The sequence below is a fragment of the Setaria viridis genome, chromosome 7 (genome assembly GCF_005286985.2).
Source record: "Setaria viridis chromosome 7, Setaria_viridis_v4.0, whole genome shotgun sequence".
NCBI lineage: Eukaryota > Viridiplantae > Streptophyta > Magnoliopsida > Poales > Poaceae > Setaria > Setaria viridis.
The window spans coordinates 29,911,295-29,933,714 of record NC_048269.2 but is presented as its reverse complement, the minus strand read 5'-3'; the positions used below and the strand labels follow the sequence as shown (position 1 = coordinate 29,933,714).

The window sequence follows — 22,420 nt, the reverse complement described above, 5'->3', positions numbered from 1 at the left end:
GGCGTAAAGCCTGGTTACCACGCATCCCCTTTCGACCAGTGGTCCGACGGGATCAGGCCGGCTGCTCGGTCGCCAGATCCACCACGCGTACGGCGGGGGACGAATCCGATCACTCCGCCGTGACCAGATCGATCCGGCGTGAGCAGCAGGATCGGAGATCAGGCTGACACACTTTGTCCGCGGCCGCGCAAATGATACTACTAGCGCCCACGGCACGGCGCGCGCATGTGCCGCCGCCGCAGTCGTTGAACACTTGGAATGGTGTGGCGTTAACTCCTGGAAGCGTGCGACCGGTCGCGTGGCACGACAGCATGACGGCCCGGCTTTGGCGTCGTCCTCCTCCTAGCTCGCGTAGCTTCGTCATCCGTTCGCCGGGCGCAGCGGCGGATGCCCAAGTGGCGCTGCGCATGCTCGGCCCGTCGGCCGCGTGGCAAGGGCCCGTACTGCTTGCTGCTGGCTCGCGAGGCGGTGGCGCCGCGCCCGCGCAGAGGTTTCATCTAAGAACCTCTATAATAAAGAGGTTATAAGCTGGCTGAATGCTGACGTGGAGGAGAGAGAAGAGGTGAGAGAGGAGAAGCAAGCTATAAGCTTACAGCTGACTTGGGCACAGGAACCAAGAAACTTTATGAGAATGACTTGTGGACCATGTATTAATGGTGAAGAGCTAACCATTGTACGAGTAGGCTAGAAAAAGGCTGAGAGAAACCTTACAGGCCGCTTGCTAGCTGCGTTATTAAACTTGCTCTAAGTGGGCTGTCACGTGCCATGGCGAAGGTGGGCCTTGTTGCCACTCCTCATTTGTTTCGACGGGTCAGGCAAACATGCTATTTGGGCCTGATAGAGAGCCTAGCGGCAAAGAAACAACATAAAACTTCCAGGCTCATCAGTAGGGAAGGATCCCCAGCGCCTTGCCGTACTCGACCACGTCTTGGTATATCTCGTCCAGCGTCTTGTACCTGAACTCGAACCCCTCCTCCACCAGCTTCGCCGAGGACAGGCAGACTCGCGGCTTCTCCAGGAGCTCACCTGATGAGCTACAAATTCACAACAACCGGCACGCGTTTATTATCACTAGGCATGTACAACCACACGAGACCATCGGCGATAAAAAGCAGCAGTCTTACTCGTTGCCTACGTTGACGCTGTACTGCGGGTACTTTCTCGCCAGGAACCGTGCGATCTCGACGATGGTGGTGGTGAAGCTGCTGCAGATGTACCTCCCCGACGCCGTAGTCTCCGTCTCGGCCAGGAACACCTCGGCGCGGCAGAGGTCGTCCAGGTCGACGATGGGCACCCCGCCGAAGGTCTTCTCGATGCCTTTCAGCATGCCCAGCGCTGCCTCGTCGCCTAGAGTTATAATCGTATGAAATAAATCACTATTCGCAACAATGCAGCTAGCATAAAACTTCCACAGGAAGTCGTCGGCTGACGCGGCAATGCAAGAACATGAGGATCTTGGAATGTTCTCGGCACCATTGTTGTGCCTGTGCATCGTCTTCCTCACCGGATAGCATGGAGAGGCTGGCGGGGACGCTCGTGTACACCTTGGGCACCGGCGACGCGCCGACGGTGAGGACGGGGCACGCGATGACCAGGCTGATGCCGTGCTCCTGCGCCAACCTGAGCGCCTCCTTCTCCGACAGCACCTTGGAGACCACGTACCCCTGCAACACACATGCTTCGCCGATAAATACGAATGCCCGACACTGATCTGATCTGACTGAACAAGCATGCATGAGCATGGGGGGAAGTGTACGCGCACCCAGCTTGGTGGCTTCTCGGCGGTGACCCACTCCAGGTCGGACCAGGACTCCTCGTCCAGCACATGCCCGTCGCCCTCCAGCGGCCTGATGCAGACCGAGGAGGCCGCCGAAGTGAGCACCACGCGCCGCACCGTCCCCGCTTTCGCGCACGACCTCATCACGTTCAGGGTCCCTCCCACGGACGGCTCGATCTGGTCTTTCTGCAGTACGTCGCCCGATGAAAATACAGTACGAGATCGAGGCTCAGTCACAGAATGAGAACTTGAAGCTAATTGAGATTTACAGCAGATCGAACAGTGTCATTGTTGGGTGATGTCCCCGCACCTCAGGGTTCTCCGACGTGAGGTTCACCGGAGCGGCGACGAGGAAGGCGTAGTCGCAGCCGGCGACGGCTTCGTCGAAGCTGCCTTCTTGGTCCAGGTCGGCGCGCAGGATCTCCAGGGGGCCGAGTGCCTGCAGCTCCTTGAGGTGGGAGTTCTTCTCCGTGTCATCTACATACAAATTTTGTTACAGCTCGTAGTAAGTGCTAGCTTCAGTGACCAAATAAGCCATCCCCTGGCCTGCCTTGGGAGAGCAAGACGTTGTGCACCCATCAAGTTACTACTTGTACACATCCAATTCGCACGCACAAATTTCATCCAAACCGGACCAGCATGTTACAGCAGAACGGAATCCAGCAACTAAATAACTCAAAGGGAGGGGGGGAAATAAGCTAAGTTGCAGGGAAGCAAGCAATGCAAACCGACCCGGGTTTCTGACAGTCGCCTTGACAGCGTAGCCCTTCTCCAGCAGCAACTTCACGAGCGCGGAGGCGATGTACCCGTTGCCTCCCGTGACGCACGCCGTCTTCACGCCATCGGCGGTCAGCATACCGGGAGTTTGACAGTGAGGACCGGAGATGATCGAGGAGGGTTTGGTTTCCTCGGGCAATCAGGTGTGGTTGCCACTCCAAGGAGCCGGCATCATATACACATCATATCGGCCAGAGAAGCATCGATCCAGGTTGGTGGTGATACACGGTCGATGTGATTGGTGTCACAGGGCCGTAGAATTTGTCGTCCAGGCCCTGCCATGCCACAGTGCCAGCGTGCCACTGACTCAGTGATTCTACCTGGGATGGTTGTCAGATGCCACACGGCCCTCGCGCGCAGACAAAAGGAGGCATGGTTGTAGGTTGCCATGTGAACATGCACAATTGCAAACTCCTTGTCCTCATCCGCACCATGTGGTCTGAGCTGTAGGTTGCCATGTGAAACACATGCACAATTGCAAACTCCTTGTCCTCGTCCACCCATGAGGCCATGAAAGACGACGAGCTGTCTTCTGTCGGGGACAAGTTGAGCGGGCGTTTGGTTAATTTTAGTGTCACATCGAATGTTTAGATACTAATTAGGAATATTAAACGTATACTATTTACAAAACCCATTACATAAGTGGAGCCTAAACAGCGAGACGAATCTATTAAACCTAATTAAACCTAATTAATCCATCATTAGCAAATATTTACTATAGCAACATATTGTCAAATCATGGACTAATTAGGTTTAATAGATTCATCTCACCGTTTAGCCTCCAAGGGTTTTGTAAATAGTCTACGTTTAATACTTCTAATTAGTATCTAAACACGGGGGCTAAAAATAAGCAAAGAAGTTAAATGAAGTTTTGTGATGACACTGTATTGTGGAGGAGGTGAACAGTAAGCGGTACAACGCCAATTTTGTGATGGACGCGTTTGGGGTGGAACCGAGGGAGAGGATTTGAGGACATGGCCACATTGGAGCGCCCGAGGAGGACTCGAGGCGCAACAAAAGACAGCAGGGGGAGAAGAAAACCGGGAGGAACAGTGAGGTTTGATTTTTGTTGGGATCGTCAAAATAGAGACACCCTCGAGCGTTGTCTCTGGGATAAAAATTCTTTGACCTTGCAATGTCTGCATCAGGCGCAAAGTCCTTCTAGCCTCGCGAGTCCCAAACCGAGAAGTAAAACTCAATTATCCTCGAATGTCGCTAGCAAGTCTCGAGACTAACCTCGCAAGTGATGCATCGGCAGCAAGGAAAGTGGAACTCCTTTAACCTTGCACGCTCTGTAAAGGCATCTCTAATAGTAAATCCTGCATCACCTCAGCTCTTGGAAGAACTCGAGGGTAGTGATTGATAACAATAATGGCTAACTTCAACTGGACTAACCCTCAAGTGTTGGAGTCGTTTTGGACGCCGAGCTTTTATCTTTTTACTCTTTACTCAGGAACGATGCTCGGAGAAGAACTATGCGAGGCTATCACCTCTCGACAAGAGTCAATGAAGCAGACGTCTCGAGGCTGGGCATTCGTCTCGGATCGCGGATGAAGCCTCGAGGCTAGATGATCGGCTTAAAATGAAGACGAAGTTTCGAGGTTAGAGGATGGAAGGCGTGAGAAACGTGACCACGTGGAAGAATTCAATTTGTACACATTTCTTCAATGACTTTTATGTACGACGTATTCTAGGAATGTAGTGGTTGAGAAATGATATTTTCGAGATGTAAAGTAGTTTATGGATCACTATATAAAAAAGGAATCCTAACTGGGAGATTAGTTTTTCCAATTTCAAGCATTGTTGCTGTTGGGGTACACCCAAACAATAGGAAGAACGTTATGACAAACGAAGATAGCGGCCGTTCAGACAAACGTTACGGTAGCTATCCTATCAGTGATTAATGTCCTCCCGGGAGGGACGGTTCACCTCCCTTTATAGGGCCATAAAGTTACATTTCCGCATCCCCGTTATACCCATACTCAACCACTACATCCTAAGAATATTCCGTACAGGACAATAACTTGGTTCCTGTTCAAGATGTCGCTTTCACGGTAAAATTACATACCCAACATTGTACAAGATTCTTATTACGGAATCGTCCTGCTATGAAGTTGTCCCAGGGCCGTCTTGATTACCCTCTTCCTCATTCATAAGCTTCGTCGAGACCGAGCAAGCCTCCGTAAACTTCCCGTCTTCTTTGGTCGAAGTCAGCTAACTTCGGCTCCTGGTCGCGGAATCTTCCCGAAGCCAAACCACTGAGAGCTCCGTGGGGGATTTAACTTCGCGAGTCCTTGCCTGCAAAACAACAGAATGGACACCTTCGTGATAGTTGACTTCGGTTATTTACTAGCTTCGTAAAGGGGGAAGGTGATGAGGTTGGGGTCGATTAAGAGAGAGGGTCCCCGCCAGCGCCGTTCAGGGTGTGTTGTGAAGCGGTCCCCCAACAATTGCCATTGTAATTTGGATCTGTTTGGTCTCAAATTCCTTTGAGACCAACAGATTTTTCTGCTAGCTCTCAACCATTCGTGCATGGGCCGATAGAAGAACACGTTGCGCCATGGGCTAGACTCGGCCTAGCCTAATTCCGCCGCAGCCAATAGTAGTTAGCAGCAGGCCTTCAGGCCGGCCTTTTTAGTGCGCACATGGGTAAATGCAACATGTTGTCACGCACGGACGGACGGGCACGCGTGAGGCGTGCGTGACGCCTGGCGGTGGCGGGCGTACCGGCAGTCCGGCACGACGAGGCATGCAGGACGAGCTCGTAATGGTCCGTCGTCGGGGCTACCTTGGCATCTGACTATTCACAATCCAACCAACAAATGACAATTCATGAATTTGCAATATATACAGATGAATCTCAGATCCTAAATCGTTTCCGGCAGGAGTCCTAGACGTACGCCAGGAGCAGGAGCTAGTGCGCTATTCGTAGCACTCATGCCAGACAGGAGGAGATCGGTCCCTTTGGTTTCAATTCAGCCATTCAGCAGCGGCAGGCCGGCAGCAAATCTCTTGCTGCCACTGGTAATCCTGCCGGCACGCCCGGTCCAAAGCTCAGCTCCTTCTCCGACGCGACGTGCATGGGGCCGGCCGGCAATGACAGTGCCGTGCCGTGCGCAGGACAAAGTCACAAAAAGGGGATCACATGCATGGTGCACAGCGCGCCCAATCGAATGCCTTGCCACACCATCGCTCGCCGCTCAGTGTCAGCCATGTCAACATTTCTCATGTCGGGCCTCAGTCGCTGCCACTGCACAGGAATACAGGATGAGAGGGGATGAGAGGAGGGGAGTGGAGTGCAGGAACACCCACGCGCGCCACAGAAGATGATGAGATGCGAGGACAGGTACCTCCTATCTTCACGGAGAAAAGTCGAAGCGTGCACGATCGCGCGACAGCAAGCCATCATTCTGCCCACCGCGCGAGCACGCGGTGCTGGGCCAGACGAGTCGCACGGCGCCGAGCGCAAGCGACCAGCAGCTCCTGCACATGCCGGCCAGCCCCGGGGCCCGGCTCGCGCGCTGTCAGAGGCAATTTTGCTGAGAAGAGGCACTGATCAGATTACCCTGTTTGAGGATGGTTCTAGGGAACGATTCTTCCATGAGAAATGAGAAGCAAGCAACAAGACAGCGGAACACTCGAGCTACTAAACTTTAGGGGTCACATCAGATGTTCGGACGATAATTAGGAGGACTAAATATGAGCTAATTATAAAATTAACTGCAGAACCCTATACTAATTCGCGAGACGAATCTATTAAGCCTAATTAATTCATCATTAGCAAATGGTTACTGTAGCACCACATTATCAAATCATGAACTAATTAGGCTTAATAGATTCGTCTCGTGAATTAGACTTCATCTGTGTAATTAGTTTTGTAATTAGACTATATTTAATACTCCTAATTAGTATCGAACGTCCGATGTGAGCCTGTATCCAAACAACGCGCTACTCCAGAGCACAGACGACTCCAAAAACCTATTTTTTTTAATCTCCTTTCATTTCAAGTTGAAACTTTTCCAGGAGCAGCAACACAGGCAGGCGCTCATTATTGCCATGACTCAAGTCACTGTTACCCGCGTGTCAGTTGGATAATCCGGGGGGCCAAATGCGGCATGAATGATCCTGAGATCCTACTTTGTCGCCACCTTTCTGTCCCATCGGTGCGTGACAACTGGCACGCCTTCAGAAAATCTTGACCTTCCGAACGCGCTCCGCTCTGTCACTTGCGTGGAAAACGTTCTCCCAACTTTTCAAATCTTTCCTGCTTGCACGTCCCATTTTCCTTTTTTTTTTGTTGTTGGGGGGGGGGGGGGGGGGGGGGGGGTTCTTGAATGCATATTCCGCATCACTGATTCACTGTGCGCGCACAGACATTGTCCTGGTTTGTTTTACGTTTTCACAGCTGCAGCACACGGCGACGGAGGAACAACAATGGGAGCTGCTACCAGCTACGGGGTAGGCAAAGCAAGACATAAAAAGAAACAAAATTACGTTGCTCGACCTGTGTCCTGACTCCAGAGGATGCAGTCCAATGCAATCTGATGTCAAGAAACGTTTAACCAACTTTGGATGTGCTCACGTCAATGGATGCTTACAGACAGAAATACGGGCCTTCCTTGTTCAGACCTGGAAATATACTACCAGTTTACCACATATACACACTTAGGCCCCGTTTGAATTAGCTGGAGCTAATAGAAACCTGCTTAAAAACTGCTCTAGTTAATCCCGAATAGTTCAACCTATAAAAAGTTAGCTTATACTCCAGTTTTCAAGTATCCAACCAGCTAGCTTATACAAAGCTACAAGCTGCCTCGTTTGCAGAGCTTATACAAAGTTGGGAGGATCCAAACATGACTTTAGGTTATGCGCCTCATTAGTCATTCGCACCCTGGTGAAAGTGAGAGAAGAGGAATGAATTCGGCATTCGTGAGTTTTTCCACACATACATGGCGCCTCTATTGCGTCATCGTGCTTGTCTGGTATGCCTTTTTAACAAAGAAAATATAACTTCCAGGTCTGTGCATCAACTACAGCTACAACTAGAGATGCATGCAGCCATTCATGTACTTGGCGGGCATGCCATGTATGTAGTAGTTGCCCCAGGTGAAAAACCAAAGTGATTTCCCCCACTGACGCGTAGCAAAAATACCATGCGCACTAATGTGACACGGATAGGACTGAAAACTCTGGAATCTCAAATTTTGAAGGAACGCAAACACATGACAGGAGCTACACTCCCCGCAATGAATTATTTTGCGCCCTGAGGAGGTGACAAAAGGCACCCCACTGCACGGCACGGACTTATTCTGCGGGTACAGTACAGGTGGCGCATCACACCTATCACGTACAAGATCAGCTGCGCAGGATCCCCAGTGCCTTGCCGTACTCCACCATGTCGTCGTAGATGTGCTCCAGCGTCTTGAACTCGAACTCGAACCCGTCCTTCTCCAGCTTCGTCGACGGCAGCAGCGCTATCGGCTTCTTGAGGAGGTCGCCGGAGCTGCAAGAGGTTTATTAATGTAATTGTTCATGCAACCAGATCGATCGTCGCTAGCCATGATCTCCAGGAGGGCAAAGAAAGGATCAATCAAAGCAATCGAGTGATCTTACAGCTCGGTGTTGACCTTGTACTGCGGGTACTTGTCCGCCAGGAATCGGGCGATCTCGACGATGGTGGTGTCGAGGGCGTTGCAGATGTACCTGCCGGCGGCCGCCTCCGCCTCGGCGACGAAGATCTCGGCGCGGCAGACGTCGTGCACGTGCACCAGCGGCACCGACCCGGAGGCCCTCTCGATGCCCTTGAGCACGCCGAGCTCCTTGTCGTCGCCCGACAGCAGGGAGAGGATGGCCGGGACGGTGGTGTAGACCTGCCTGTCCGGCGCCTCCCCCACGGTGACGGACGGGCACAGGGTCACCAGGCTCAGGCCGTGCTCCTCCGCGAACTTGGACGCCGCCTGCTCCATGAGCACCTTCGACACCGGGTACGCCTGTGTTATGATGCGGAGGAAGCGCGATCACGGCGCCATCAGCATGCAAACGGACTGAACATTGTTCAGGGTGCAGAAGTGATGAACAATGATATGCGTTTGTGCAGTGCAGGCGTACCCAGAGACCGGTCCTTTTGGCGGTGAGGTACTCGACGTCGGAGAAGGACTCCTCGTCCAGCACGTGACCGTCGCCTTGCAGCGGCTTGCTGGAGACGGCGGCCGTCGACGAGGTCAGGATCACGCGCTTCACCGTCCCGGCCTTCACGCACGACCGCATCACGTTGAGCGTGCCTTGGACTCCGAGCTCCATCAGCTCTTTCTGCCATAATCGAACAACTTCGATCGGTGTGAATATCATATATGTCAATGAGGTGACTGACGATCGAGTGGCAGTGATGACGTTTGCGCACCTCAGGGTTCTTGGACGTGTAGTCCACCGGGGCTGCGAGGAGGAAGGCGTAGTCGCAGCCGGCGACGGCCTCGTCGTAGCTGCCTTCTTCGCCCAGGTCGGCGCGGAACACCTCCAGGGTGCCGAGCTTCTTCATGTCCTCCAGGTGGGAGTTGTCCTCCTTGTTCTCTGGGATACGATTCGATTCAGTATCAGAACACTAATGCACTTTTGATCATTCACAAGTCAGAACCGAGAAAGGGGAGGGAAGATAATCTAACCGGGGTGCCTGACCGTCGTCTTCACGACGTAGCCCTTCTCCAGCAGCATCTTGATGAGCATCGACGCGATGTACCCGTTCCCCCCGGTCACGCACGCCGTCTTCTTCCTCTCCTCACCGGCCGCGGCCGCCATCTTTGGCAAGGTGAACACGAGCACTGCTGGCTCTCTCGACTCAAGCACTGAGGCAGTGTACTGTGGCTCTGGATCCTGAAGTTCTGAGGTGGATGGTTGGCACACTGGCTGAGCAACGTGCCTTTTGTAAGCTTGCTGCCTGCCAGGGTGCTCCACACGATGGTTCACAGCCACAGGGTGCTCGAGATCTTATCGCTTTCTCTCAAGCGGTGACGCCGGCAGGTCGACGACACGGTGAGAACGTCGACGACGACGTCCGGGGACGAGATAAACTGTTCCATGAAAAACACTCGGGATCTTTTTCGGGGCTGAAAGTTGCAGAATTGCCCCGAGGAAAACGATGCTCCAGTCGGTGGTTGCCGATTGGTCAGTAGGTCCACGAGCTCGACGATCGCGTGGGCACTTAAGAATGTACCGTACCAGCCCAGGACAGCTAAATGCGAGGTTAAGAATGGGATGATGGTCGTTTGCTCCACTAAATTTAACCTTGAACATAGTAAAAAAAGGAACATTTCTTCTCTGGCAGTTGTTGCAGGAGTATTAAGGTTTTTCAAGCGTCGTGGACAACTGGATGGAGGCTGTATTCTTTGACTGTCCTCTTGCTCAGTTGTTGCAGCTGGCTGGATGCAACCACCAGGCACCAGCTGAGTAGACCAAATATTGGATGGAAAGAGGTGTCAGTGAGAAAAAAAAACAACACTCCGAGACAAGTTCATTGTTTTGATTACGAAATTGTCTCCCTTGTACAGCGATGGCGAGTCTTAAACAAAAAGAGTCGTGGACAGGGGGAGGTGCTGACTCAAGTAAAGAGGTGACAGGTCGCAAAACCAGGAGGACGACATGCTGAAGATAAAGCAAGTCCCCAAAGGACCCGCGCATTGTTTGGTGGCTCTTCCAAGCTCGTGCAGTCGTGGTGCTCTCGTAGCTGTTCTGATTTTTTTAGATGTTTGTTCGACGTTTACCAAGTATAATGCGTTTTGTAGGACTGCGGTTTCTCTGCTATATATCTTGCTCAGCTGATATCCCGCCTTTTGCTTGTAATCCATATCCATAATAACCGGTAAACTTGTTTTTTATAATATGGGAGATGCTATTTCTTGGACACTAGTTTCTTCAGTTTTTTTAAGGAACGTTATTTATGATAAAAATCTGTTAGGTTTGTCATATTCTGGTCTAAGAAAAAAAATGTTATAGGTAGCGAATTGTTTCAGAAGATTAGGGCCATTTTTTTGGTTAAAATCTAAATATTCTGAGATCTAAAGAAAAAAAAGTCCCGGCAGTGACATAAAAAGTAGGTAGAGAAATAAAATATTCCAACATTGTAATACTTTTTTTTCTATCATGGAAAAAGGTGACAATATCAAAAAGATAAATAGCAATTACTCCCTCCGTTTATATTTATAAGGCATACGTGCATATCAAGATTCAAACAATGTTATCTTTGACCAATAATTTAACCAATAATTTTTTATTTTTATGATGTAAATTGAAATGGTTGGATTTATAATTAAATGTACTCGATTGTAAGTTTATAACCAAACAATATAGTATAAGATAAATTAATAGTCGAAATGTAATTTGGAAACCGTATCATCTCATATCATGTTTTTTAAAAAATAAACAGAGGTATTACTTTTTTTACTTGACCATGCTCCGATGGCATCAATTGCGTGTTGGGTGGGTGGGTGGGTGGGGAGGGGAGGGCCGGAGGGGTACTCACGCGTTGGGTGCCCGCGCGAGACCAGCAAGCGCGCGGAGCGGTCAACGAAGATCCACGCGAGGCAGCTTGCGCACGAATGTTAAAGCGTCCTGGACGGTGGGAGATAAGGGGGGGGGGGGGGGGGGGGGGGGGGGGGGCAAACGTGTAATAAACAAGGACCTGTTGTTTCCTCTCATAAAGTTAACAGAGACTCCCTCTCTCTCTTTTTTCCGGAAACCATAGACTTGTTTTGCAAGCACATTTTGGAATTGTGACACCCCAAAGCGGAGGAACATCATCAGTTGGTGAGAATTCCTAAGGCCTTGCCGTACTCGACCATGTCGTCGTACATCCCATCCAGCGTCTCGTACTTGTACTCGAACCCTTCCCTCACCAGCTTCGCGGACGATACGCACGCTCTCGGCTTCTCAAGCACGTCGTCGGAGCTGCAAAGCGGAAGCCCAGGATCATGCATCACTCCTCAGTCCTCACTAGTCAGTGCAACGAAAGGTTCAGAGTTGAGGCCCGATTCTTACAGCAGGTCTGTTTTCACGCCGTACTGCGGGTACTTGTGTGCCAGGAAACGCGCGAGCTCGGCGATGGTCGTGTTGAGGCTGCAGCAGAGGTACCTCCCCGCGGCCGCCTCCTCCTCGGCGACGAACAGCTCGGCGCGGCAGACGTCGTCGACGTGAACCAGCGGCACCGTGCCGGACGCCTTCGCCATGCCTCTCAGCACGGCGAACTCTGCCTCGTCGCCTGCGATAGTCACGCGACGCAGCGGTATGAAAAGAACTGCAGGTACGAGAGAAATCGACAAGTTCTTCTCTGACTTCCGGTCAGCTCATCTCAGCGCTCGTGCTCACGGCCTCACCGGACAGAAGGGAGAGGCAGCTCGGGACGCTGGTGCGGGCGGTCGGCGACGGCGCCGCACCGACGGTGACGACGGGGCAGACGGTGACGAGGCTGATGCCGTGCTCCTCCGCGAACCTGCACGCCGCCTTCTCCGAGAGCACCTTGGAGACCGGGTAACCCTGCGAAGCGAACGCAACGCGAACACCATTAGCAAACGGACCAATAAAACATGCTGGTTCAGAAGGAACGGCGCGTACCCAGAAAGCAGTCTTGTTGGCTCTGAGGTACTCGACGTTGGACCAGGACTCCTCGTCCAGGACATGGCCGTCGCCCTGCAGCTCCGGCCTCCTGGTGATCGAGGACGCCGACGAGGTCAGGATGACGCGCTTCACCGTCCCCGCTTTCACGCACGACCTCATCACGTTCAGAGTTCCTCGGACAGCTGGCTCGATCAGCTCTTTCTGCCATGCATCGAGTTCATTTGAGTGGACCAAGTCAAGGCATTGTTCAGTAGTGCCAAATTTTTACAGCAGAACAGTGGCCCCACACCTCAGGATTCTCCGACTTGAGGTTCACGGGAGCGGCGACAAGGAAGGCGTAATCGCAGCCGGCGACGGCTTCATCGAAGCTGCCTTCTTCGTCCAAATCTGCGCGGAGGACCTCCAGGGGGCCGAGCGCCTGCAAGTTCTTGAGGTGGGAGTTGTTCGCCATGTCATCTGGGGGTTGCAGAAGCAAAGCGGCAAGTACTTGGAAGATTCAGGATCATGCTGACAAATTCTTTCACAGTAATTTGTTTTACTCCAACATGATTAAAGGAACCTCTTATGAGAACACATGGAGTACTAGTTATTATTGTCAATTTTTGCAACTACTCCGAAAATTTCATCCCTACGAGAAACAGAAGAAAAAAAGAGCTGAAAGGGATGGATCAGTGAATCAAACCGGGGTTCCTGACCGTCGTCTTCACGGCATACCCTTTCTCCAACAGCATCTTGATGAGCGCGGAGGCGATGTACCCGCTCCCTCCGGTGACGCACGCCGTCTTCATCTTGTCGTCGGCCGACATCGCCGGTCACGACGTCCCCTAGCCGCTATCCTCACTCCACACTAGTAGGGGCTGAATCGCCGGAAAGAGGAGATTCACTCACCCGGACACCTGAACTTTCAGGAGAAGATGCAGTCTGCTGTAGGAAGAGATCGATGGCGTAGGTCAGGTGCTGATTGCTTGATCGGTTGTTAGCAGCCGCCCAGAGGGACAGTGATCGTTGGGGCCGCGACCAGCGCTAGGTTGATTTCGGAGGTGTTTGGATATGAGGTACTAAACTTTAATATTGTCACATCGGATGTTCGGATGCTAATTAGGAGAACTAAATATGAGCTAATTATAAAACTAATTGCAGAATCCTGTGCTAATTCGCGAGATGAATCTATTAAACCTAATTAATTCATCATTAGCAAATGATTACTTAGCACCACGTTGTCAAATTATGGACTAATTAGGCTTAATAGATTCGTCTCGCGAATTACACTCCATCTATGCAATTAGTTTTGTAATTAGCCTATATTTAATACTTCTAATTAGCATCCAAACATCCGATGTGACGGGTGTTAAATTTTAACACCCTATCGCCAAACAACCCTTCGCCAAATAGCCCTGTCCTTGTTTAGTTCCCAAATTGGAAGTGGCAAAGTTTGCATTTTGCTATAAATGCGCAACGGTAACATTTCGTTTGTATTTGTGAATTATTGTCCAAACATTAACTAATTAGGCTTAAAAGATTCGTTTCGCAAAGTACAACAAAACTGTGCAATTAGTTTTTGATTTCGTCTACATTTAGTACTCATGCATATATCGTAAGTTTGATGTGACGGGGAATTTTTCTTTTTGCATAGTGCCAAAGTTGAGAAAAGGGGAACTAAACAAGGCAAAAAAATAAAAAAATAAAGGACAGATCGTGGGGAACGATGACGACGACAGTTTGTCTGTTGTTATGACTTACGCCTCGCACTGAAAATGACACATTCAGCCAAGTGTAATGGATCTTTATGATGACTAATCCGATTGAATGGATGTGATCGAAATCGAAATTCTCAATCTGATTCTGAAAGATAGGCGGCCACACTACAATGAATGGAAGGGCTCTGTGGGGAAAAAGAAGAATCACGAAAGTCAGTTTCTTGTTACAAATTGCAATGCCGTTAACCGCAAGTGGTTACCAATAATATCTAATTAATTTTCTTTTAAATCACTCACATGTGCCATCATAAAACAATAACCCAAAGTACCCTAAAATCTATATTCAAATTACATATCTTTGCCATTATGGGAAAATAAACCCAAATTTTCTATGAATGAATCTAAACCACCCACATCTATCATCACAATGTATTTATTCAACGTACCAGTACTAGTACTCTAGCAGCATGGAGGATCTTGCAACTGCTTGCTGGTTTGGAGTTGTGATCACCCACCCATACAAAGCAGAGGAGCATCATAGATTGGGCAGAATTCCCAAGGCTTTGCCATAGTCGATCATGTCGTCGTACATCCCATCGAGCGTCTTGTACCTGTACTCAAACCCTTCACCGACCAGCTTCGCCGATGACAGGCGTGCTCTCGGCTTCTCAAGCAGATCACCAGAGCTGCAAAGTGGAAGGCGATAATCACTCCTCAGTGCAAAGCAAGTGCCTGATTCTTACTTCACAGCAGATTCTTTATTTAGAGTTCAACTCACAGCAGCTTCGTTTTCACAGTGTACTGCGGGTAATTTGCAGATAGGAAACGCGCGAGCTCGGCGATGGTCGTGTTGAGGCTGCAGCAGAGGTACCTCCCCGCGGCCGCCTCCTCCTCGGCGACGAATAGCTCGGCGCGGCAGACGTCGTCGACGTGAACCAGCGGCACCGTGCCGGACACCTTCGCCATGCCTCTCAGCAGGGCGAACTCTGCCTCGTCGCCTGCGATAGTCACGTGACGCAGCGGTATGAAAAGAACTGCAGGTACGAGAGAAATCGACAAGTTCTTCTCTGTCTTCCGGTCAGCTCATCTCAGCGCTCGTGCTCACGGCCTCACCGGACAGAAGGGAGAGGCAGGTCGGGACGCTGGTGCGGGCGGTCGGCGCCGGTGCCGCACCGACGGTGACGACGGGGCAGACGGTGACGAGGCTGATGCCGTGCTCCTCCGCGAACCTGCACGCCGCCTTCTCCGAGAGCACCTTGGAGACCGGGTAACCCTGCGACGCGAACGCAACGCGAACACCATTAGCAAACGGACCAATAAAACATGCTGGTTCCGAAGGAACGGCGCGTACCCAGAAAGCAGTCTTGTTGGCTCTGAGGTACTCGACGTTGGACCAGGACTCCTCGTCCAGGACATGGCCGTCACCCTGCAGCTCCGGCCTCATGATGATCGAGGCCGCCGACGAGGTCAGGATGACGCGCTTCACCGTCCCCGCTTTCACGCACGACCTCATCACGTTCAGAGTTCCTCGGACGGCTGCCTCGATCAGCTCTTTCTGCCACGCGCAGATCGAGTTGAATTGAGCGAGCCAACAGGCAGGCAGAACACAGAACAGTGGTGACTGACTGACTGTTAAGGGATGCCTGAGACAGACTGCGCACCTCAGGATCCTCTGACGCGAGGTTCACCGGAGCGGCGACGAGGAAGGCGTAGTCGCAGCCGGCGACGGCCTCGTCGAAGCTGCCCTCTTCATCCAGGTCGGCGCGGAGGACGGTCAGGGGGCCGAGCGCCTGCAAGTTCTTGAGGTGGGAGTTCTTCGCCATGTCATCTGGGGTTTCAGGATCAAAACTACAGTTGATGCAGATGTGCAGCAATTCGCTGACGTTCGATAAGAGGGTTCAAGGAAGGAATCGAACCGGGGTTCCTGACCGTCGTCTTGACGGCGTAGCCCTTCTCCAGCAGCATCTTGATCAGAGCCGAGGCGATGTACCCGTTCCCTCCGGTCACGCATGCCGTCTTCTTCTTCTCGCCGGCTGCCGACATCGCCAGTCGCTTGAAAGAGGAGGATTCACTGGCTGGCTCGCTCGCCACAACTATTAGCTTCGATTTTTTTAGTGTAGGCCACACAAGATGTAGACAAACGGTTTGTGGCGGAAAAAAAAACAGTTGCCACAAGAAAAGCAAAAGAATGCATAGCAAGAAGATAAATGTGTCACCATTTATCATTTGTTCACTAGTGGTCTGCCACATGGTCCTCGTACGAAAGGACCCTGCCTGGGCAGCAGAGTGGGCCAATCCCAGTGCGCTCAGTCAAATGAAGAGCCTGATACAGTGTGCTAAACTTTATTAATATCACATTGTATGTTCGAATGCTAATTAGAAGGATTAAATATGAGCTAATTACAAAACTAATTGCACAGATGGAATCTAATTAGATGGAGTCTAATTGCATGGTGCGTGAGGGGCTGACCGATCGACGTTGGATCAGCGACATCTCATATGCTCTCACGGTACAGGTTGTTTCGCAGTACCTGAGCATATGGGATTTTCTTTAGGGTTGGATTCTAAACCGGTCGCCAGACAAGTTCGTATGGAGGTGGTCACCATTTGGGGGGGTTCTCTTCCGCTTCTGCTTATAAAGCACTTTTCCTTGGCAAGTCGCATCTCTTGAGGGTGCAACAACTTTGGAAGGTTCAGACCTCGGGTAAATGCAAGTTCTTCGGATGGCTCATTCTACATGGTCGTTGTTGGACTTCTAACCATCTCCGTCGCCATGGGCTCTGTGACAGAGACGATTGTGCTCTGTGTGCACAAGAGATGGAAACTATAGATCATTTTCTCACTGGTTGTGTACATAGTCGGGAAACGTGGTTTTGCACTCTTTGTTATGTGAACCTCCAAACGTTAGTGCCTCAAGAGGAAGGTGCGGTCGCTTCATGGTGGCTACAATCTTGGAAGAGGGTGCCTAAACCACGTTGGAAAGAGGTTTGATACCCTGATTTGGTTAGTTGCTTGGTTGTTGTGGCGGGAACGGAACCGTTGGGTGCATGACCGATCCGCTCTACAGTCGGTGGCGTTGGCTCCTGCCATTCTAGGGGAGGCAAGGCTTTGGGCTTCGGCGGGCTGCTAGGGATCAGAAGTTCAGTGCGATTGTTCTTATTGTTTGTTTTATTGTTTGTTTTGCTTCTTTCGAACTGTACGCTTCTTGTAAACAAACTCAGTTCTTCTTAACGAAAAACATTCTCAGCACCATCTATAAAATGCCTCAAGTAGGTATAGCAGGTTACAGCGGAAGCTTACAGCGGGAGACTTAAAACCATGCTATAAATAGGCATGGTAGCTGGCCTTTCGGAGGAGACAGGCATCGATCTATCTCCATCAGCTTAACGGCCATGGATATCGTCGATGGTCCTAGGGTGTACCAGCATAAGAGGGCGATGGGCACGGCCTCCACCTTGGCGATCGGGACGGCCAATCCCAGTAATGTGATGCTGCAGAGCGACTTCCCGGACTTCTACTTCCGTGTCACCAACAGTGACCACATCAAGGAGGAGCTCAAGGACGGGTTCAGGCGTATATGTACGTACAGTACCTAGCGATGCATATATATATATATATATATATATATATATATATATATATATATATATATATATATAAATAAATATATGTACACATGTATGTATACACACACGTACGCACTCACAACATTCACAGTGAGGTCATTTATTTGCAGGTCAGAAATCGGCCATTAGGAAGCGGCACCTGTACATCGACGAGGCACTGCTGGGCGCTAATCCTGAGATGACCACGTACGGGGGGCCAAGTCTGGACAAGCGCAAGGACATCATCTCGGCCAAGATCCCTGAACTCGGCGCCGCGGCCGCCGCCGCCGCGCTCAAGGAGTGGGGGAGGCCGGTGGAGGACATCACCCACCTCATCGTGGGCTGCAACAGCGGCGGCAGCGACCAGCCCGGCGCCGACTACCAAGTCGCCCGCCTCCTCGGGCTCTCCCTCTCCGCCAGCCGCCTCGGCGTCTACCACCAGGGCTGTGTCGTCGGCGCGTCCACGCTGCGCCTCGCCAAGGACCTCGCCGAGAACAACGCCGGCGCCCGCGTGCTGGCCGTCCTCGTCGAGGTCAGCATCATCGCCTTCCGCGGCGCCGACGGCCTAGCCACCCAGGCGTTCATCGCGGACGGCGCGTCGGCGGTCGTCGTCGGGGCCGCCGACTCCGCCGCGGCGGCGGGGGAAGGGAGTGAGAGGCCGCTGTTCGAGATCGTGTGCTCGAGGCAGCTCACCGTGCCGGGAACGGGCGACGCCATGCGAGGGCTCATCCGGGAGGCGGGCCTTACGATCAGTCTCGTCAGGGAAGGGCCGTCTATGTTTGCGAGCAACCTCGAGGCCGCCCTTCGGGGGTTGCTCGGCGGCTCCGTCACTGACGGCGACTGGACCGCGCTGTTCTGGGCGATGCATTACCCTGGGGGCCGCCTAATCCTGGACAAGGTGGAGACGGCGCTTGGGCTGGAGCTGGTTAAGATGCGGGCCTCTCGCGAGGTGCTCGCCGAGTACGGCAACATGGGCAGCGCGTCCGTGTGGTTCACCCTCGACGGCATGCGCCGCTGGTCCGCCGCCAACGGCTGCGGCACCGCAGGGGAGGGGTGCCACTGGTGCGTGCTCTGCGGCTTCGGCTCCGGGCTCACCTTGGATCTCGTCCTCTTGCGTGCCGCGCGTCTAGCTGCGCTAATACACGCCAACCACTACACCAAACTACACCAAAGTACTACACGGTGAGCAACAACATTTGATACAGAAAGATGTTACAGAATGTGCCTAGATGGGGTTGGAGGTGCCGCAAGCACGAAGAGCATGTGATCAGAGCAAACTGTTAGGAATAGTTAGTGCATGCGATCAGTTAGCTTAAGCATGTGATTTGGTTAAACCGGCCATTAGCAGATAATAATTACGGGATATGTCTGTACAATGAGGCGCGGGTTCAGGATATATGTCTTTATCCCAGATAGGATTAAAAAAATCTAAATATAGTTCGCAAAAAGTTTTTCAGGAAAAAGGAAAGACTAGAAGGGAAGAAGTTTTCGAAAAGGAAGGGACGAGAAAGTGTCAGGTAGGCAGCACGACTTTGCTTGCTGGTGCTATGCTAGTGCGTGGATCAGTCGGGCCCCTTGAAGCATACACAATTCAAAATGCAGATAGTGCAGATCATGATGAAACAATAAAGATATATGAAGCTTTTTTGTGGCTGATGCCTTGCAATGAGAAATGACAAATTCCGTCCCTTTCTCAAAACGATTGGGCGTAATGTAAAAATTAAAATACAAATTCCGTCCCTTTCTCAAAACGATTGCAGATAGTGCAGATCATGATGAACCAGATGTCGATGTACAAGTTGCCCAAAGGCCAGGCACCAAAAAAGCGAAATGTCTCTTGATCGTAAGATGAAAACTCGTTTTGTCTGTATGATAAAATGCGCCGGCGACCGAACTAGTTTCCCACAAGATATTGCCGAAACAAGTGCAGAACCGCATCTTATACGAACTTACTGAACCGCTAATGTTCAGCTTACTAGCAGTATAGGCATGGTTTTTGTGTTCTGAGTTCTGACTCGCGAGTTCGTGACCATCGACCGCAAAAGCAGAGGACGAGGAGAATCACATCAGTTGGGCAGGATTCCCACGGCCTTGCCGTACTCGACCATGTCGTCGTAGATGTGCTCCAGCGTCTTGTACTTGAACTCGAACCCTTCCCTCAGCAGCTTCGCAGATGACAGGCACACTCTCGGCTTCTCAAGACGGTCGCCGGAGCTGCAAATGTGCAAGCAAACGGTATCAGTCATCAGTGCAAAACATCGTCAGAATTCGGTGCTCTACTGCTCTGGAGCCGATTCTTACAGCAGATGGGTTTTCACGCCGTACGGCGGGTATTTCTGCGCCAGGAAACGCCCGAGCTCGGCGATGGTCGTGTTGAGGCTGCAGCAGATGTACCTCCCCGCGGCCGCGTCCTCCTCGACGACGAACACCTCGGCGCGGCAGAGGTCGTCGACGTGAACCATCGGAATACAGCCCGTGGCGCTCTCGATGGCGTTCAGCACGGCGAACGCTGCCTCGTCTCCAGATAGAAGGGAGAGGCAGTTTGGGACGCTGGTGCGGGCGTTCGGGGCCGGTGCCTCGCCGACGGTCACGACGGGGCAGACGGTGGCGAGGCTGATGCCGTGCTCCTCCGCGAACCTGCACGCTGCCTTCTCCAAGAGCACCTTCGAGACCGGGTATCCCTGCGATCGATCAAATGAAGCATGAGCAGACTGTGCACTTCGGTTTCAGGACATGAATCCAGGCGCCGGGACAGGACTACTGCACATAAGGCTGGCAAACGTGTGCGCGTACATAGTAACTGGACTTGTTGGCGGTGAGGTACTCGACGTCGGACCAGGAGTCCTCGTCCAGGACGTGGCCGTCGCCTTGCAGCTCCGGCCTGCTGGAGACCGCGGCCGCCGACGAGGTCAGGACCACGCGCTTCACCGTCCTTGCCTTCACGCACGACCGCAACACGTTCAGAGTTCCCCTGACAGCGGGCTCGATCATCTCTTTCTGCCGTTACCCAATCGAGGAAGCGATGAGGTACAGATGCCGTGTCACCAAGTACAAGACAAATGAGGAACCGCCATACACGTGCTGTGGACGTCTGCGCACCTCAGGATTCTTCGTGTGGATGTTCACCGGAGCGGCGACGAGGAAGGCGTAGTCGCAGCCGGCGACAGCCTCGTCAAAGCTGCCTTCTTCATCCAAGTCGGCGCGGAAGACCTCCAAAGGGCCAAGTGCCTGCAGGTCCTTGAGGTGAGAGTTCTTCTCCATGTCATCTGCGATTCAGATTCACAATGCAGAGCACTATCAGAGATTCTTAGCATGCGTTGTCTTGGGGATCATAACAGTTATGATTTCAGGTTCTTTCTTGCTCGCTGATTTGCCTGAGCTTAGAATCCCGGTTCTTGAACCATCTATGCCACTATCTCCCAAGTCCCAACTCATCAAAAGTAAAAGCGTTCAGGTCCTCTGTCCATGAAAAGGACCAGGACCAGCCACGAAACACTGAACTGAAGAGAAAGATGAACGAATCGAACCGGGGTTCCTGACTGTCGTCTTCACGGCGTAGCCCTTCTCCAGCAGCATCTTCACGAGCGCGGAGGCGATGTACCCGCTCCCTCCGGTGACGCACGCCGTCCTCTTCTTCTCGCTGCCGGCCGACATTGCTGGACGCCGGTCACCACCTACCTCTGCCACCGGAGAAGGGAGTGTGGACTCACCAGCTCGCAACTAGCGCGCACTAGAACACTGTACGTTCGACTGGTGGTTGATGATGACTCTCGTTATGTAGACACCACACAAGTAGGAGACGACACTGGCGTGCAGGAAAAAGTACTGTATCCTAGCCTCCTCCTAGGACATGACATGGAGAGGACTTTGAGGCAGAGACGTGAGATCTACTTCGTGTTTTAGCAAAAGGATGAAGCAAGAGATGTGTTTGATGGATCGGTAGGCGCCCTGTACCCGCAGCTCCAACCGGAGGAGGGAGAGGTGTGTGAAGCTGATGCGGCCGGGATGGACAGGTCAATGTAACCAACGATGGACGCCGAGTGCCAACAATGATGCCGACTGGTCTAAACAGGAAACAGCTACGCACTCGAGCGATTTTTTATCCTATTATTTGTGTTTTTCCCCTGTGTGTAAATATGTCAAAAAAAACTACATATTCTAGTTGGGTGAACTAGTACCGTGTTTCTCTCCGTTCCTTTGCAGCAAGGCCTGGTGTCACAATCACTAGCCACCATAAAAGTTGTTGGTATTTCGGGTCCCCCTCCCCCCCCCCCCCCCCCCCCCCCCCCCCACACACACACACACACCCAGTTTTTAGGTTTGATTTTTTTATTCAAATTTTGAATGAGGAAATCAGTTACTAATTTAAAGAAAAGAAAAGACAAAAAAAAATAGAGGACAAGTGGGAGTCGGGGTGCCCATGGGCCGCTCAAAGCCTTCTGGGCAAAGCAGCCCAGGTTGCCACATCGGCTTCCCGCGTGCGTGCTTCCCGGCTCTCGTGCAGACGTCGTGCACGCGTTCCCCTGCTCGCCCCTTCCTTAGCCATGTTCTAGTTATTTCTCTTTCTTCTCCGATCAGTCATTTTTTTTACTATGTGCATGTCCTTCGTGTGCCGGTCACGTTCATAAGTTGCCTAATAATATTTTCATAATAGTTGTGATAAAAAACATTTGTATAAGTTCTGTATATTACGAAAATTGTGCTACAAAATTATCACGTAAGAAGTTGCCAAAAAGTTATACATACAAGTTGTATGCACAAGTTATAACTCTCTTGAAAATGGAAATTTGAAGTTGTCCTCTTTAGAAGCTGTAGGTAGAAGTCATACGTATAAATTTGCTCATATAGTTTTGTCTACAAATTTTTGTTTGAACATTGTTATACAAATTTTGTGCATAAGTTTTGTCCACAAATTTGTGTTTGAACATTGTTATATAAATTCTGTGCATAAGTTTTGTCCA

The 22,420-nt window shown here is 51.5% G+C and overlaps 4 protein-coding genes across 7 annotated transcripts; 1 reads left to right on the top strand and 3 right to left on the bottom strand.

Annotated features, from left to right (window-relative positions):
• Nucleotides 1-622: 622 nt before the first annotated feature.
• On the bottom strand, nt 623-9,598 carry LOC117864858 (dihydroflavonol 4-reductase). Its single transcript, XM_072295356.1, has 11 exons — nt 9,214-9,598; nt 8,955-9,121; nt 8,663-8,863; nt 8,168-8,544; nt 7,915-8,057; nt 2,510-2,695; nt 2,088-2,254; nt 1,763-1,963; nt 1,505-1,664; nt 1,125-1,347; nt 623-1,034 (listed from the first exon to the last, which is right to left on the bottom strand). The coding sequence occupies exons 1-11, from the start codon at nt 9,344-9,346 to the stop codon at nt 884-886; spliced, it is 2,109 nt and encodes a 702-aa protein (XP_072151457.1). The 5' UTR covers nt 9,347-9,598; the 3' UTR covers nt 623-883.
• A 1,613-nt stretch (nt 9,599-11,211) lies between these two features.
• Nucleotides 11,212-14,443, bottom strand: LOC117863580 (anthocyanidin reductase ((2S)-flavan-3-ol-forming)). 4 transcript variants are annotated; one of them, XM_034747368.2, is made up of 7 exons: nt 14,301-14,443; nt 12,840-13,081; nt 12,447-12,613; nt 12,155-12,358; nt 11,917-12,076; nt 11,582-11,801; nt 11,212-11,491 (listed from the first exon to the last, which is right to left on the bottom strand). In XM_034747368.2, the coding sequence occupies exons 2-7, from the start codon at nt 12,961-12,963 to the stop codon at nt 11,344-11,346; spliced, it is 1,023 nt and encodes a 340-aa protein (XP_034603259.1). In that variant the 5' UTR covers nt 12,964-13,081; nt 14,301-14,443; the 3' UTR covers nt 11,212-11,343. The 4 variants fall into 4 exon arrangements, with proteins under 4 accessions (XP_034603259.1, XP_034603257.1, XP_034603258.1 ...); XM_034747366.2 differs by having other exon boundaries at nt 11,917-12,358; XM_034747367.2 differs by having other exon boundaries at nt 11,917-12,358; nt 12,840-13,078; nt 14,301-14,441.
• On the bottom strand, nt 14,097-21,389 carry LOC117864857 (uncharacterized). Its single transcript, XM_072295355.1, has 12 exons — nt 20,987-21,389; nt 20,559-20,725; nt 20,253-20,456; nt 19,761-20,140; nt 19,528-19,673; nt 18,331-18,589; nt 17,899-18,201; nt 15,771-16,159; nt 15,516-15,682; nt 14,968-15,409; nt 14,633-14,852; nt 14,097-14,540 (listed from the first exon to the last, which is right to left on the bottom strand). The coding sequence occupies exons 1-12, from the start codon at nt 21,111-21,113 to the stop codon at nt 14,390-14,392; spliced, it is 2,955 nt and encodes a 984-aa protein (XP_072151456.1). The 5' UTR covers nt 21,114-21,389; the 3' UTR covers nt 14,097-14,389.
• On the top strand, nt 16,306-19,132 carry LOC117863578 (chalcone synthase 1A). Its single transcript, XM_072294861.1, has 2 exons — nt 16,306-17,433; nt 17,591-19,132. The coding sequence occupies exons 1-2, from the start codon at nt 17,247-17,249 to the stop codon at nt 18,643-18,645; spliced, it is 1,242 nt and encodes a 413-aa protein (XP_072150962.1). The 5' UTR covers nt 16,306-17,246; the 3' UTR covers nt 18,646-19,132.
• Nucleotides 21,390-22,420: the final 1,031 nt, after the last annotated feature.

Bases quoted from the DNA above. Each gene is read 5' to 3' on its own strand.
- LOC117864857 (XM_072295355.1), bottom strand. From the start codon at position 21,113: ATGTCGGCCGGCAGCGAGAAGAAGAGGACGGCGTGCGTCACCGGAGGG. The intron at 20,726-20,986 runs GTTCGATTCGTT...TCTGAATCGCAG, and splicing joins GACGACAGTCAGGAACCCCG to ATGACATGGAGAAGAACTCT. The intron at 19,674-19,760 runs GTAAGAATCGGC...GCACATTTGCAG, and splicing joins GGCGTGAAAACCCATCTGCT to CTCCGGCGACCGTCTTGAGA.
- LOC117863580 (XM_034747366.2), bottom strand. From the start codon at position 12,963: ATGTCGGCCGACGACAAGATGAAGACGGCGTGCGTCACCGGAGGGAGC. The intron at 12,359-12,446 runs GTGTGGGGCCAC...GATGCATGGCAG, and splicing joins TCAAGTCGGAGAATCCTGAG to AAAGAGCTGATCGAGCCAGC. The intron at 11,802-11,916 runs GTGAGGCCGTGA...TGACTATCGCAG, and splicing joins CTGCCTCTCCCTTCTGTCCG to GCGACGAGGCAGAGTTCGCC.
- LOC117864858 (XM_072295356.1), bottom strand. From the start codon at position 9,346: ATGGCGGCCGCGGCCGGTGAGGAGAGGAAGAAGACGGCGTGCGTGACC. The intron at 1,964-2,087 runs GTGCGGGGACAT...GACGTACTGCAG, and splicing joins TCACGTCGGAGAACCCTGAG to AAAGACCAGATCGAGCCGTC. The intron at 1,665-1,762 runs GTGCGCGTACAC...TGTGTGTTGCAG, and splicing joins CCGAGAAGCCACCAAGCTGG to GGGTACGTGGTCTCCAAGGT.
- LOC117863578 (XM_072294861.1), top strand. From the start codon at position 17,247: ATGGATATCGTCGATGGTCCTAGGGTGTACCAGCATAAGAGGGCGATG. The intron at 17,434-17,590 runs GTACGTACAGTA...ATTTATTTGCAG, and splicing joins GGACGGGTTCAGGCGTATAT to GTCAGAAATCGGCCATTAGG.